We start from the raw sequence: 16,715 nt of genomic DNA on the forward strand, positions 1-16,715 counted from the left end.
CTTTGCTAGGAGCTCAGGAGGAGAGCAGCTATTGGGAACGAAGGGAGTTAATTACGTAGCAAAATTATCTCCATGGTGCAATTGGCTTGCAGCTGCTGATGTTAATGATGGCCTGCTACAGGACACCCAGACGTCCCTCCTGCAGAGCCCCCCGGGGAAATGCCTTTTCTGTTTTACAACTGCGTCTTAGCAGACAAACAGAGGCGGTGGGGATGAACCAGAAAGTGATTTTATGGAATTTTGCAGCATCATTTGTTACTGCTGTTATATTGTATTAAAAAATAAATAAATTATAAACCTTGAAATTTTCATGTTTCTCACAAACTGAACAGATCTTATTTGTAGTTATGGAAATCACTGCGAAATAATCACTTTCTTCAGAGGCACAAAACCTGAAGAGGAGAGCTAAACATTAACTGTGGGTGAAAGGTTTTGTTTCTTTGATTACTAGAAATTGTTTAATGTTGTTCAACAATAGTTGCTATTTAAAGTTTTTCATAGTTGCTATTTGCTCAGCAGGAGCTCCGTCCAGGTTATTCTTATGCAAATGGGCAGGTTTTACTGATTTGTGCTTGTTAATATCTTTCTTAACTTCAAAGCTTTTTACACTTTTACTAATTTTGCTTTTGTGTTCACTGCTTTTTCTCTGGCTACAGCGTTTTCCTTCCTCTTTCCACATCAGCTTTGAGATGAAATTAGATACTCACTCCCACACCCACAATCACTTAGCTCAGACGCAATGCATCTTAAACGCTAAATGTTGAATTGAAAATGCTTTCTGAACAAAATCCACACCTTTGGGCTAGGGCTTGTAACAGATAAGCAGTTGTCCAAATGAGAGAGAATCGTCAGCACAACTCATTTGAATACTTTTGGGGGCCTTCTTTCCTCCTTTCCTTCTTGCAGCCAGCCTTTTTATTAGCCTGAACACCCCGCTTCATGCAGAAGATAAAGAACAGGCGCTTGTTTTCTACCCAGGAATTTCCAAGGTGCCACCAGCGTTTGAGGTGTTCCAGAAACACGAGTAACAGCACTGCCACAAAACTGCCTTCACATACAATTAAATGTTCTCTTGAGTTGATCCCAGGCAGGATTCCCGGCGTGCTGGGGCAGGGACACCCCAAGGGACTGTGGCTGCGGGTGACCCGCGCTGGGGCAGTCGGGGAGCAGAGGCAGGGACCACCGCACCCCAGCCCCAACCCCCTGCGCTGAGAGGGGCTGGGGGAATGAGTCTGCCCCGCACAAAACCAAGGCACGTTGAGATTGAGAAGGGGGAGAAGAGGTGTTTATGTAACTGCTTGCTTAATTGTCTGTGGTTTTTGTCTTTCCCAATACCCAAATATGTGATTAGAAGTGTGGCTAATTGGCAATAAATTAAATGATGCAAAAATTCCCTGTGTTGAAGCTGTTTTGCCCACGGCAGTCTTACCTCTAAGATTTACCCCAGGAAAGATGGGCATTGAGTCTGCTTCTACCTGACTGCTTCCCTGAGAGTAGCCCAAAATGTAGTACCCCAGGCCCAGAAAAATGGAGACTTTACCATTCTGTCTTGTATTTCCTCTTGGCTGTTTAAATAACTCCCTGCTCAATGTATTAGCTGTGGTCTGAAGCATGTCTTTGCTCCAGGTTTGCGATGGAGTCCGGGTGGGTGGCAGCAGGCACCCTGGAGACTGAGGGCTGTGGGTATCCCTATTCCCCAGGTGCAGAGGAGCTCGCAGAAACAAGCATTCACTCGCACTTGTTTGTGGAAAAGACAGGAATATATAAACTGAGCATTTTGGAAGGAGAGGAAAATGTCAGATCAACTTAACACGTGCTGAAGAAATGCTCCTGTTTTTCTTTTGGCAGCAGCACAGAAAATGTTGTCCAGCAATGAGAGAGCTATTTCCCAAGCACAGCCTGTCATGCTAACGTATTTTAAATTGCACCAAGATGTGCAACATTTCCTGTGCAGACTGTCGCAGGTGCAACAAGGAAGAAATAACATCATTTCTCTGGGTGTGATCTTAGACTGAACTCATTTTCAGAAGTGGTTTTCCATGTGGAGATGGAAGAGTTGGGGCACAGCAGTAATGGCAAAGCATCACCTGTCATAGGAAAGCTACTGATGGTACTTCAAGAAGTCCAGCTAGTAGGAAAAACAACATCCTTTGACTTTCAGTACTAAGCATAGCATTCAGATATTATAATGAACAGTACTGTATGATACTCCCTCCTAAATAGTTCATAAATTATACAGCAGAAAGAAATTTGTCTCTTTCTAGTTACTATTGCCCCTGAATTTGGCTGGGTATGGTGTGGCTGTTTCTAAGGTCCTCAGACTAGAACTGGGAACCAGCTTGCTACCATTACATTTATTTAGCCATCAGCAAGCCATTTAGAAAACCTGAAAATAGCATTCCCAGAAATAGACAGTTTTGTATCAAATTTCCAGGCAGCAGTTTCTTTACAGTAAATATTGAGACCATGGTGAAAAGAATTACACTGCTTAGTAGACTCTCAGACTCACAGACAGTAGGATAATCAAAGCATTGAATTAGGAATTGAGACTTCAGCATTCTCTGACCCTTACAGCTGCAGCAGGCTGTTTTATCTCTCTATATAAAAATATATATTAGGTACAATTTGAATATATAAGTAAATGTGGAAAACCTCATCAACTAGTTTCAGTCTTTCAAAAGAATCAGAGATAATATTTTAAACCTTTTCCTGTTTTACATGTAATGTAGGGAAATTATCTAATCATGCAATTGTTCATCTGGAGTATCCCCTTAAGTCTCGAGCAACATAACAGCGTACCAAATGTTATTACAGAACAGCAAGAAGACAGATGGAACCTTGTGGTTATATATTTATTATTTCACAAGTGAGCTTATTTACATGTATTTGCTGTTGGGAATCTTGCTTTATTTGGAGTCCTCCTCAAGAAGACATTTCTTCCAGTTAATGGCTTTGTCACAACAAAAAGCACGGAGGCATTAGGTACGTTAGCATCCTAAGGGCCCTCCCTCATCCCTCAGGGTGAGAATAACAAACACATCCAACGTCACATAGCATAATGTTGAATTCAAACGTCAAACCTTACTGTTGAATTCAAAATGTCAAACCTTACTCTAGAACATATATATTTTAATTCTGTGCTGTACTCAAATCAAAAACAATAACAACAACAACGACCAAAAAAAACCAACAGGCATACCTTTGCAGTTCTGTTGCTGCTTATGTTTTGATCCATAGTTGTCATTCACCACCAGCGTCACTTGGAGCAATACAGATAATTACTGCGGGGAGAAGAGCCCTCAGCTTTGCACAGTCACTGTGTGCCAGGAACTACATCTCCAGAAAAGACATCTGACAGCTCTACCCTTAAAAGCATTTAGGAATGTGTGCAAAAGATTCTCATGAAAGACAGTTTTTGCCACAGCAGATAAGATGAAATAGAAAAGAAAACAAAGCAGAAAAACCCTATTAGCGTTCAGAACCGAGAGAAAAGTCTGTCTGCAAGTGGAATTTTCCTTGATCTCTCTGTCACCAACTTGTCGCAATTAACCGCAGTCAGAAGTCTCACCCTTCTTTTTTGCTACATGTTCCTGTATTTCCTCTTTTAGAAATGCAATGAATACAAGAGTACTACATACCACAAGAGGCTGCACAATGCTGGATGGAAATAAGACTGCCACAGTCATATCAATCCAGGATTTCTAAGCCAGCATTTTGCATGCTTTCCGAAGCTGTCTCATCATTTAAGGCACCATTTTTGATATATATGAAGGAGCTTGTGAAAATCTTATATATTTCCATACATACTTGGGTGTGAATTATATGTGGAAGACTTCTCCTAGCTGCACCAAGGCTTAAACATACATGGAAAGCAAATGTACAGGCTTCAGATCATCCTGATGCCCTGGTCAGCGAGCAGAGCAGTTTTGCTGCAGCATTTGAAGGGCCTGTTCCAGCCACATGGACAACTTCCTATCCCAAGGTGCAATTTTCTCAACTAATTCTCCTTTATTACACTTTGCTTTTTCCTGGGATTCAGTCTCACATGGCAGCCTCTGTGTCCAGGAAATGAGGGATATTTCCCCCAGATCACTCTGCCCTCTTAAGCAGAAAGTTTGAAATCTGTCTCAACGGGTAGCAAGCGAGCCAAATTCCAGCAGTGCCCCTTTAGGAACGAGCTTCCCTAGATCCCTGTGCCAGTTACTGACTGCCAAGTCAGGGTGCCAAGGAGTGCTGGCAGGCCAAGGTACAAACCCACGATTAAGATTTGTCTCCAGAGCTGCTTGGCTTTTGGCTAGGCACAGCTCGCTGGCCTAATGCATTAGCTGCAGCATTACCTCACCACGTTTTCATGATGAATTCTTCTGAGCCAGTTATACACCAGATGCATCCAACTGACTTTCAGGCAGGTGACGGAGACTTCCTTGAGAAGACAAATCCCGAGCATGACTGTGCCTCTGTGAGCGAAGGAGCGCAGCGGGATGTAGCTACTGGGAGTACAGACCGCGAAACTGGGGGAGGGCAAGCAGCTGCTCTGGAATTTGTTGATTAATAGAGGAACTGATATTCATTTCAAGCCACTCCTGTGTGAAGAGTAGGTAAATCGTGGTTGTATTTCCCTGCCTCATTTCAAACCAGTGCTCCAACAAAGCAAAGTGACAAGCAGGTTGAAGCTCTCCCTTCCTAAGGGCTTCCCAAGTGAAACAGGCTGTCATCAACGTACAGGCCAGCACTGCTTCTTGCCTCAGCTGGGCTGCTACAATTGCTGATTAGAGATTACCTTCTGTAATGCAAGGATTAAAGAGATCAAACCCTGAATGCATGGTAAGGCATTCCTTTGCCAAAGGAGGATTGCCTAAACTGTGAGAATGAGAGAGGAAATTGGTGTTTGCTGGTCAACAAGAGTCTCGTCAGTGGAGTCTAAGTTGCCTTCCAATGGAAGATCCCTTTTTCTTGGAAGGGGGTCAGGTCACTGCTGCCTCTTTGGCATGTGCTTGAACCCATGGCAACTCACAATCTTGGGCAAGCATTTGGTTTTGCAAAAGCTTGTTTATACATTTGCTTCCTCTTTTTTTCCTGGAAGCAAAGCTGCCTTCAAGCTTTGAGGAGCAAAGAGCTTAAACCAGGGTAATTACAGAGTTTGTTAGCCACAGATAAGCTCTAGAAGGTCCTAAAAACAGCGTCTGAAAAACAAAGGTACAGGGTTAGCTAATTACTGTACTTGAGCAGGCAGGTGTCTCTTCACTTTCTAAAGAATACTAAGGAGCACTTAGGAGTACCAGGAGAAGGCTTCCTACAGCCCCCAAATCCTTTCCCACCATATCTCATGGTATCTCCCATGGAATCCCACTGAGCTGTTTAAGGAAGAAATGTAGACAGTGGTAGAGGATGTTTTACCAAAACGGCCAAAAATAGATGTTTTCTCCCATATAAGAGGTTTACTAAGCTTGCTAGCTATTATCATGGACAAAACAGCAGCAGGGATGCTCTCTTTACCAGCTGTGTTAGTCCAAAAGCAGGAGACTCGCTTAACACTAGTTTGAATGTATCAAGAAAAACCAATTCCAAAACAGGCCCCCAAGAAATCAAACATAGTTACAAGGCTGGGTTGTAACCTTCGTTAAGATAAACAGCTGTTCTGAAGCTGCTGGTAATATGCATGATCAACAGACACCATCAGATCTGTCTACTCTCGAGAGCAGTGGTGAGTTCAGCAAAAACCGCTTGTATGATTGTATCACTTAAGAGTAGGTAAACCTTTAGAAACAGTCTTTGTCTTCCTAACGCTCATCCTGAAAACAACCCAAATATTGGAGCATATATTTTTTTTCCTCCCAGCTGCATTAACAGAAGCTTAGAGCACAAGGATAACAACAAACAGCATCTTTGAGAAGGTAATTTCACTGGATACAGCTCTGAACAAGTCTGCTTGTAGGCAAGCTTAATTTGCCTCGTCAGTTTTACTCAAATTTCAGTACACTAAAAACAATCCTCTCCTTGTATCAGAGAAGATATTCCAGTAGGCAGGAGAAGGTAGATCGGTTATCCTCCCTAACCTACATTCTCTGTACCCTCACTACCCTTGAATGTTTGATAGCAGTTCCTCAGGCTAAACGTGCTTAACCTTTCTTCCTTGCTCTTGGTTCAGCTGCTCATAGGCTCCCCAAACTCTAAGTAGTTTCAGGTCACCTGCCTTTTCATATAGTTATACCGTGCATTCATGACTCCAATTATCTGAAAACAAACAAACAAACTTATTTTTATTCAGGTAGAGGACATCCTATTTACTCTAAAGCCTGTAGATTTTTTTTTCTTTGTATTTTGTCATTCTAGATCCACGTTGGTCTCTGAACCCCTTCAAAATCTCTTGTATTTTTCAAACCATCTACATAAGTAATGGAACAAGGTAACTAATTTGGCAAATAACTTACTATTCCTACTGTGAAAAACAAGGCCTCTTACTCTAATTACCTACAGAAATCAAGCTATTTAAAGCAAATCAATATGAACATCCTGCAGCCAAGTGCACCTCAATTTTCTCTCTGCAACAACCATTGAAATTCTTATAAAAAAGTAGTGCTGAAAGACAAAAATCAAAAAAAGGGGCTTATTTCAGGATGTTTTTAACAGATTAAATCTCTAAATGGAATTAAGGAAGCTCAAAGTGAAAGCTAGCATGCTGCTAACTTATCAACTTCAGCAGTGGTTTAGTATCTAAAACACCAAAATAGCGTTTTAAAAATAAGAGAGTCCAAAGACCAGTAACATACGAGTTGCTTACAGACAGCTTCTTTAACAGAATAGGAACAAATGCTGCACTCCAATAAAGAATTATCACTAACAATTTAGCTGACTGGTTTTAATGTCGGAGGGCTGTTGCTGCTGAGATAGTATAGCACGCGCTTGCAACTGCGTCAAGACTTCCCTTTTCCTGCCCACCAAGCTCCAGTTCTCCTTGTTCCTCCAACAAAAAGCCACCAGAACCACCATCTTATGCCTCCCATGTTTCTAAAGTTTTAGAAACTCGAAGGGAGGCAGAGGAAGAGGATTGCTAAGCCTAAGAAATTTGTTTTGCGTAGCTGAAGCATTCAAGAACATTAAATTTCATTCTCTACTTTTTGAAAACGGAACACCCCATATTCTGTACTGAAGTCTATGATTATGCCTGATCCAAATGTAGTACAACAGATTAATTCATCGAGCTGTAACATGTCCCCAGATCATATCCTTCCAGCGTTCAATTTGTCCTTTGTTACGTAGAAAATAAAACTAATACATTTCCTTCTTTATATATTAAACAACTTTTAAAAAAGGTAATCTTTATTTAAATACAGACAAAACCTGTACTCCTCATCAGCCCTTGAACAAGACACTTAATCAGTGGCAACACTTAATCAAGCAGTAATAAAATAACCTTACATTTAAAGATGCTAATGAAAGCAAGTGCTGAGCTTATGGCCAAAGGAAAGTTCTCACATATGAAGCTCAGAAGTACTGTTCCACTAAGCTGCAGACAGAATACTTGAATGAACATGCTTAAAACTGCACAGGCCAGAGATATTTTATTATCTGTAAGAATAAGTAGTGAATTTTCAAACTTACAGAAGGTTTAAGCTCGGATTTTTTTAAGGATCTGTACTTCTGTTGAATATGGTAAGGTCTGGGAAACTTGCACTGTTAGAGATAATTAGAAGAAACAGTGAGTCTGGGTTTTTGAACTAAAAAAAATCATTTAAGTGCTATATAACAGAAAATTTCTAAGTAAAATGAAGCAAAGTGACATGTCTGAGGTACATATATGAAAATTAATATGCACAAGTTTCCATTTTTGAGGGGTTACTAAAGATGTCCATGTCAAATTATTCTCATGTTCATGTGCTGCAGCACTGCCCCATTTTATAGTTGCAATGTGGATATTCCTCGAATTCGAGATTACACTCGTTACGATAAATTCCAAAGAAGACAAGATTTCAATTCTGAGTTTTAATATCAGAACTAGAACACCATTGCTTGAATTCATCTAAACAGTTTAAAATTGTGTTTCAAATTCTTATAGCACAAGACTGGCTCAGAATCAAAGGTCCACTTGGCCAACTGGAGGAAAAAAGAAGACTAAAAGATACAAAACAGAGCTTTACAAAGCATGAATCAGAACTGAAGACGGCTTAAGGCTTCATTAAAATATTTGCCAAGTTCTGCTGTTACTTGTGTAATCCATTCTTTAAACAGACTTCAGTGGGATTGCACAGATACAATGCAGAGCAAAACTGGCTCTTACTGCCCAGTTTGAGCAAGACCTAGTCACATTATCGTTTGCAGGATTCAGAAAGACAGGAGAACAAAATCCTTCCTGCAAGGATCATTTTATTCCACACCCCAACTCCTTGAGTAAAATTAGAGATGACTTACAAAAATTAATGCCCCACACACTAATAAAAAAATTAGCGTGGGGCAAAACTTAGTCCTGGTATTTCAATATTTTTCTGCCGTGTTTGACAGAATTAAAAAAATGACAAGAAAACAGACACACCGTGGCTCTCATCTAGGCATCTGTTGGCAGTACAATCAATACAAGCTGATATAATGAATCTGGATAATCACTGTTTTATAAAAGGTGTCCTTAGTCTGTTGTTGACCTTCTGTACCAAAATCTAGCCCTGTAGTCATCACTGCAGGTCATGAAGCCAGGATTGGTAGGAGAATGGACAATACAGCGAACAATGCTGTTGTGCCCAAGAGAAAGAAGATTTCTCCGTTCAGCAGTTCTTGAATCCCAGCAGCAGAGACTTATGGTCCTTTCATCTGGAAGCAGCACATAGTCTTCTGTGTGGTTGAAGACAGCTTGTGTTCTGTGTACTTGCCGTCCACTCAAACCAGCTCCTAAATATATGCAGGAAAATATTAACTCAAATAGGATCTCTTTTAGGAAATTTGCAAAGACCTAGAAGTAAACCTTCTGTATCTACTAATTGCTGCAGCCTATTAAAAGAAGCCTTATTTTCTCTGTTATTATACAACTCCATGTAGAACAACTGAATCAATTACAGATATTCTTTTGTAGCTATATACAGTGTGTATCCTAGAATTTAGAGGACAGAAGGATTAAGCACTCCAGTTGTGGCAATCAAGTCCAACCACTCAGTATGAGTGCAAACAGTAAGCTTTAAAAAGCAGTTTTACCTTACATCTTTTGTACAAGGCTTACAATTGTAACTAGCCAGAAAGAACACAGGTAGCAGGAGACACAGATCCTCATGATCAGTAATTTTCCTTTTAAATGTACGTATCTTATGGCATATTGTGTGACCTACCTTGGCCATACCTTTGCCCTCCCTTCAAGTAAAATGTGTTTCATATGTAGGCATTTATTTTCCAAGGAATACACCTACTTTCTACCTTGTATTTTGCAAGAGTTTATCAAGGAGGTGCTGCACCCTGCTGGTTGAGAGCAAAAATACCGCTAACATACAAAAAGGACTGCACACATCCCAAAAGCTGAAACAAAAAATTTTCAGCATCCGCTCCTCAGTCATGGTTTAACTCCCAATACTTAAGCACACTGCTGCTTCACCCTAAAGCATCCCCAGTCACATAACTGCTATTGCATGCAGTTTCCCTCTTTCATCATTTCCCAAGTCCTGCTGAGATCAAAGCATGGTATTGTCAGCATGCTGTAAGTGTGGCTACCTCGTGCATAATTTCATCCTTCAAAAAAGTACAGCTGCAAACATTTTTCAGAATATTGCCATGGTTTACTTGAACCATTTTTAACACAAGAGTCTAATTGTTAACTGCCCCAACGTGGATTTTATTCCCCTGCAGCCTGGGGTACTCTCCAGGCAAGAGGCCTACTCTAACCCAAAGAGGATTATGCATTACTTTTGATCCTTCCTTTTTTTTTCACTAGACCAAGGGTGCAGTTTAAACTGACAAGCCCAAAAATCAAGATGATCATCAGCAAGAAAAGCAATGAGGTCTTCCACCTTCCCCCCAAATACTCATCGTTTCTAAAACACATTAAAGGAAAACTAAGGAACAAAACCCTCTGCACAAGTGTTCTAATCTTTAGGGGATTCACATTCCTATTTCCTTTTCCCTAGTTTAGCAATCGTTTCCCTCCAAAAGCAATGGCATAATGTTGGTAGAGAAGCCTCCAAAATTCTACTAAAGACTCAACAGGTTGAAGGTGACACAGCTTCTCTTCTGGATGTAGTTTACACAAAATGTTTTAGAAAACATGGGGTAATTTATCCTCAAAGAAGCAGTCTCCCTTTACCTTTTAGTATTCACCAATAACAGACTTAATCTTTCAGACAATACCACCACTGCCCCCCCTTGGTCAGTAGCTGAAAAAGAGGGTACTTGGAAGGTCACCTGCCACATACATACCTGTGTATTTGACCAGTGTTCGACCAGTGGATATCTCCCATAGTTTAGCTACAGAGTCTTTTCCACTTGACAAGATATACTTTGAATTTTTGGAAAAAATAGCAGAACAGACTTCAGCTCCATCATGCGCCTTCTCAAATGTAGTGATACAGCGATTTGAAACACCATCCCACAGTTTGATGCATCCATCCTTACTTCCTGTCACATACATGTTTGCACTTGCATTGTAATTTACTGAACAAATAGCATCAGTGTGCTGATCTTGAGGATTGCAAGACACAAAACACTGGAAAGTATTGATATCATAAAGTCGTAAAGTTGGGTGCTGGGTACCAACAAGAATGAAATCTCCCGAAGGGTGAAAAGAGATTGAGCGTAACATCTCTGCTTCCTGTTTGATCAAAAATACATAATTGGTGTAAGTTTATTAAAAAAAAAAAAGCTAATATGTAAGTGTCAGTTTTGGTGGCATTAAAGTGCTAAAAATTAGTTACACCATCAATTAGCACGACATGCTGTATTTCTGCAAAATGAAAAATGCTCTATATAGGATTAAAAAGCCTGTGACAAGCTACGCTTAAATGTACCACAGTTTTTCTCCTAGAGCAGCTTGCTGTGCCCATTTATTTTTGGGATATTGCACAACAGTAGCAGAAGGTTTTGTCAGCCAGTCAAACCACCACATAATCCCAAACTCGTCTCTAGAACCATGATAACATAACTGACTTCAAAGTTATCCATATCAGATTAGGTCTAGATTAACAAAAAGCGAACAGACACGAGAGTCGAAGACCGTAAGTATATGTATCCGTTATGCACGAACTCTTACCACATAAATTGGCACAACGTCTGCAAATTTTGTTAGCTACATACTCCTACATACCTAACCACCTACATGCAATTCAGCTCACTGACACCTCCGTAATTACACACAAGCTTTGGTTGTTCTGAACTGGATGACGGTATCTAACCTGTATATATTTGAAGGCTCTTTTGGCAGAAGGCTTTGAATAGTCAAACAATTTAAGTGTGTAGTCCCTTGAACCAGATGCAAGGATCTGTTCTGTTGGGTGAAAAGCTAAACATGTAACTTCATCCACGTGATCATACAGAGTCCGAATAACAGGATGATTTTCCATGTTTTGCTGTGCTGTCTCATTCATCATGACCTGCAACATGGAACAAGTTAGCGTTAGAAGGGAGAACATGCTTTTGACAGGTAATGCAAATTTTATACTTGATAAATTCTTATCAGAAAACTTCACATATCTTTACAAAGGTCAACGGACTTGCTCAAGGATGAACTAGTATCAGCAGCAGTAAACTGATGCAAGAAAATATATCACCTTCTTCATGAGGGGTCCAAATCAAAATATTATATTGTTAAAAGAATTAAGGGAAGGTGTACCAACTGGGAAAATGGCAACTTTCACTCATACAGAATGCTCCTGAGAATGTTGTGTATATTCTGAAAAACTACACTGTTAAATTGTTACCTGATAAGCGTATCGGAGAAAAATTAAAGCAAATAAATACACGTTCTGTGAACCAGTACTGAAACAGCCACTGGATGCTGTAGAGGCCAGAAGTAGGTTCAGAAGAGGCCAGAAGAGGGTTCAAAGACAAGCCGTGTTTACACAGCACAGCAATTATCAACAACTATGAGAAGCTATTTCTGGCTCAGATCTCTAGGCTGCTGCAAGAAGTCACACAAGTATATTTGCCCTATGTCTTCTTCCTTTTCTTCAAGGGTACTTTATGAGCCATTGTTGGAAAGGAAATATGGTGAGACAGACGTTAAGTTCAACTCACTGAGCCAGCCACAAGGCACAGACGTTGCATGAAACCCAGACAGCAGCTCAAGAATTCATGAAGTGGCTATGATTCAAGTCACATTTTACCTCAATAGGCATAGCACTTTTGGCCAGCATTCTCTCCGTATCAAGAATTTTTATCGAGGCATCGGCAGATCCTGTAGCTATTAACTGCCCATCTCTGCTATACGTAGCTACACGACATGGTCCCTTATGAGACGTGACATAACAAGTCTCGTATTCAGAAGCCTCAGGAGACATGGTCTGTACATCTGCATCAAATTCTAAGTCGATTCCTGTGCCTGGAGCTACTGTGTCCGACCGTCCAATTGCGTACTGAACAGCACTGTCATCATTCTCCATTCCTGAAAAGAGAGAATTTGACACCCATAAACCAGGTTCACCTCTTCCTTAGACATATAGGCTACGTCTAGATCTATGCTACAGACTTTAACAGCTACAGCAATCAGGCTTTAAGAGACAGCCCATGCTGAACAAGGCTAAGCTAGTGGAACAGGTTTAGTTGTACAGCAATATTATTCATGAAGAATGAGAGGTAGTTTGGCTCTATCAAAGCTGAACGCAGCTCTATTAAACTTAACTGTGGAAATACAACCATAAACATCGTACGATATTAAGTACTGTTAGGTACACAATCACTTACAGAAGTCATAAAGAGGCCTATAGTCAACTTTTTACAGAAGCGAGAAGCAAACCCCAATGCTATTACGTGACAGTTAAAGTAAAAAATTGAAGCATTTACCAATTACTCTTCTTTCCATTTTACTGCATCAAAGGAGAAAACTCCACCCCACAAACTACTATCCTAGCATTGCTAATGGAAATTATTACTTCACACCCACTCTACAGATTTTTTTGTTTTGCAGGATGCTTCTACAGGACAAAGACAGTTCAGCATTGGAAGTTGTACCAAGGCAGGACACGCAATTTTTCAGCTATGTGCCTAACTGCTGTTACCAAGTTCAACAGAAAAGTTGTTGCTGCTTTCATCTACAAACTGCGAGTCTAACATTCTTATTTCAGACAGACACACGGCTTCACCTATTTATACTCATGTAAATCAAACTAGTTGAAGCAGCAGAACCAGTTCAGTTACAATACAGGGAAGACATGCTGTCATGGCTAGGCCTCTTCCAATAACCTAGACAGCTTGTTTCAACAGCAGCTCAGGAATTTTGACTACTGCGTGCTGCACAGATGTACTTTCAGAGAGAAAGATATAGGGAGAGAACAGGCAATACCTTTGCTGAGACCCCAGACTGTGAAGCTTATTTTCTTGAGAGTAGTATATAGAAGCTAATGAAGATGGCCAGTGGAAAGACTTGGTCCCTCCCCAACACTTTCAGGAACAATCATAGAGAGCTGTAATTTAGTAATAGATCTAACTTCCTATTAGATCTGTGGACTTGGTGATCTTGCTTACTGGAGCATACTTTTAGAAGGTTGTCAGTCACCCAGAGGACCCTTGGCAGGTATTCTAACACGTTAAAAAAGGTTCAAACAAACATTCTGACAACATTCAGTGATCTGTTTTGCTTTCAATGCATACTCAAGAATGAAACATAGAACTGGAATGCACCTTAAAAAAAGTAAAACACGGAGACAAAGGCTGCATCTAAATATACAAAAACTTTGTGGTATTACTAGAAATAAGCTTTGCATAAAAAATCTATTCTCAGTAACACTAAACCCTTAATTCACAAGGATTTAATCTAAGGATTTAGATACTGGACTTTTATGCTCGTTTTTCCCCCACCTTACCTAATTTAATCAGGTGCAGCAGTTGTTCAGATGGTGCACAGACTGATTGTGGTTTTATCTCATTTATTAAACCATTAGCAATATTTATGTATCCATCATATAGTAGCTGACTAATTATCAATTTATAAAGTTGCTGACGGTCTTTCAAGCTGACTTTTGTTCTATACATTGTGAGCAAGGAGTGCCTTGGAGGGGCCTGAAATAAAAAAGAACAAGAAAAATTATATACGATAGAGTTGTATGATGCAATTAAAAGCTTTAAATGAAACACATCCTGATGAATTATGGTGCAGAGATATTTAATATTAGCTTCTTTTAGGTTAGATTCTGAGAAATGAAAGAAAATGGGAGAAAGCCAGTGAGTTCATTTGCTGCAGAAATGAAAATCTGGCCAATAAACGGAATGTGAGCTGCATTAAGGAGCAACAACGACAATAACGTTGTGAAGGGAAAAGATAGGGTATTAGCGAATGTATTCTGCGGGTATCCCTCGTGCTGGCACGGGCGGGCAGGTGGAGCCGGGCGGGCGGAGCTCGGGAGGCGATCACAGAGGGACATGCAGGGCACTCACAGCGCCGAGCCCGGCGCCCCCCCGGCCCGGCCCGGCCCCCCGGCGACTCCCGGCCCGCAGCCGCTGCCCGCCCGGCCAGCCCCGAGAGCCCCGGCCCGGGGGGGCGATACCCGGCCGGGGAGGGGGCGTGGGGCAGCGGCACTGAATGAGGGCGGGGAGGGCGCCGAGCCCCGCCGGGGCTGCGGGGGCCGGGCGGCTTCGGGGGGGGGCGCAACGCGGCCGGGTGCGTGTGTGTGTGTGTGTGTCTGTGTGTGTGTGTGTGTGTGTCTGCGCGCGCGGAGGGGAGCGGCCCGGTACCTACCGACCCTTCCTTCTGCCTCCCTCGCTCTGCCCCTAAGATGGCGACCGGAGCGCGGAGCGCATCGATGGGCGGCGGCGGCAGGGGAGGAGGCGGCGGCGGCGGCCGGGCCCGCAGGACGCTGCGGCGCGAGGGCTGCTGCATCGAGCGCCCGCACATCGATGGGAGGCGGCTCTGCGGCGAGACAAGCGCAGCAGCGTCACGGCGCGCGCCCCCCCCCGCCCCGTAACCCCCCCCCCACCCCGGTCACGTGACGCGTGACGCGCACGGGGAGCCCCCGAGCGGCGGGGAGGGGCCGGGCGCGGAGCTCTCCGGGGGGGAACCCCAGCACCAACCCCCCCCCAACCCCCGTAGGGCCCGGGCAGCCCCCGGCCCGCCCTGGGGTTCTGAGAGAGCGGCTGGCAGCCGGGATTCCTTTGTGTCCCGGCCCCGTGAAGCGTCGAGGTGGCGCTTCACCGGGTGTGCGGCCACCGGGGGCGATTAACGGGCTGGGGAGTTGGTTGGCAGCGCTGCTGCTCGGTGCTGCCCGCCTCCCCGGTGCTCTCAGCGCGAGCATCGCGCGCTGCCACGCTTCCTGGTCGTGGCAGGCTGAGCCTGTCCTGAGAGCACACCGCCACCCGCCCCGAAGTCCTACTCACGTCAGCCTCAAGAAACGGCAGTCGAAGCGGACGCGGGTCGAGGAGGGGGGCTGCCATGCTGCCCATGCCCCGCGGCAGCTGCCGCCTGTCACATGCCGCAGCGACACGACGACCTGACATCTTCTTTTTCCCTATCCTGTACCGCTTGTAAACACCAACACACCGGAGCGGCCTTCGCACTTGTTCCTAGCGACGCGGAGCTGGTTAAAAGTTGCCTTCGATCACGCTTCTCCGGAGGCCTGACGAACCAAACCTTGTCCTGGCCGCCGCTTGCTGGCCAAGGTCCTCCTCACAGGTGTGAGCGAGACCTCGCAGCCAGTTGGCCACCGAGCCACCAGAGCAGCCCCTCGCTCCTTGTCGCACTTATCCTCACGAGCAGCGCCGCTCACCCGCTGCCTGTGCTGTCCCGGCTCCGCTCCTTGAGGACCCGCAGGCTTTTGGAGGCTGCCACCGGCCGCAGCTCAGCACCGCTCACCTCACGGAGAAACCAACCTGCGGGCCGAGCGTCCCCTTGGCGTGGCGCACCAGGGCAGGCGTCCCCTTCGCACTTGTCCTCAAGAGCCGAGGGCACGTGGAGCGCTGCCCCGGGGGCGAGCGTGAGGCGCAGAGGCCTGCTTCGCCCCGTCCCTCCCGGCTCCGCGGGGCTGCCACCCGCGGGGCACCTACCTCGCGGCCACCACCACCACACAAAGGCAGGCGGCCGGCCCCACTCGCGCCCGGCTTCACGCGAGGTGGCAGCACCGCGGGCGGGCGTGTGCGTGTGTGTGCGTGTGGAGGCAGCGAGGGCGGAGGCCGGCGCCTCGCAGGCTGCGGGACTAACCTGGGGCCCTTCCCCCGGCCGCCGGCGGGGCGCTGCGAGGCCTGGGTGCCCGCGGGGAGGGGGCGGCAGTTGTAGCGTTGCCACAGGTGGGTGGTCTGGACATACGCGATTTGCGTAAGGCGGGAGGCGGCCGGGCAGACTTTGCGGAGCGCCGTGCGTTAGCGGGTCGCCGCGCCGCGCACTTGGAGTACGGAAGGAGCCGGCGGCGGGCAGGCGCTACGTAAAATACGCATGTAGCGCAAACACCGCCCCCGGGGCGGGCGGCCCGGCCCGACGCGGGATACGCAGAAGGGCCGCCGTTGCGCGTGCGCGCCAGAGGGGGGAAGCGACGAGGCTCGGGCCTGGTAACGAGCGGCGCGTTGGGAGAAGCCAATCGGCGGGCGGGGCGCTGGAAAAGCAGCCA

General features: G+C 44.6%; 1 protein-coding gene across 2 annotated transcripts; it reads right to left on the reverse strand.

Moving 5' to 3' along the window:
- Positions 1–7,293: 7,293 nt before the first annotated feature.
- CSTF1 (cleavage stimulation factor subunit 1) lies at positions 7,294–16,589 on the reverse strand. 2 transcript variants are annotated; one of them, XM_035548500.2, is made up of 8 exons: positions 16,313–16,502; positions 15,493–15,984; positions 14,858–15,028; positions 13,986–14,181; positions 12,291–12,568; positions 11,361–11,558; positions 10,390–10,780; positions 7,294–8,880 (listed from the first exon to the last, which is right to left on the reverse strand). In XM_035548500.2, the coding sequence occupies exons 2-8, from the start codon at positions 15,610–15,612 to the stop codon at positions 8,621–8,623; spliced, it is 1,614 nt and encodes a 537-aa protein (XP_035404393.1). In that variant the 5' UTR covers positions 15,613–15,984; positions 16,313–16,502; the 3' UTR covers positions 7,294–8,620. The 2 variants fall into 2 exon arrangements, with proteins under 2 accessions (XP_035404393.1, XP_050570021.1); XM_050714064.1 differs by having other exon boundaries at positions 15,493–16,589.
- Between the last annotated feature and the right edge of the window lie 126 nt (positions 16,590–16,715).

Source organism: Cygnus atratus, chromosome 16 (assembly GCF_013377495.2).
Source record: "Cygnus atratus isolate AKBS03 ecotype Queensland, Australia chromosome 16, CAtr_DNAZoo_HiC_assembly, whole genome shotgun sequence".
NCBI classification, from domain to species: domain Eukaryota; kingdom Metazoa; phylum Chordata; class Aves; order Anseriformes; family Anatidae; genus Cygnus; species Cygnus atratus.

Coding starts and splice junctions, on each gene's coding strand:
- CSTF1 (XM_050714064.1), bottom strand. CDS start 15,612: ATGTCAGGTCGTCGTGTCGCTGCGGCATGTGACAGGCGGCAGCTGCCG. Junction 14,182..14,857: donor GGAGGCAGAAGGAAGGGTCG/GTAGGTACCGGG, acceptor TTTTTATTTCAG/GCCCCTCCAAGGCACTCCTT. Junction 11,559..12,290: donor AAAGTGCTATGCCTATTGAG/GTAAAATGTGAC, acceptor TCCATGTTGCAG/GTCATGATGAATGAGACAGC.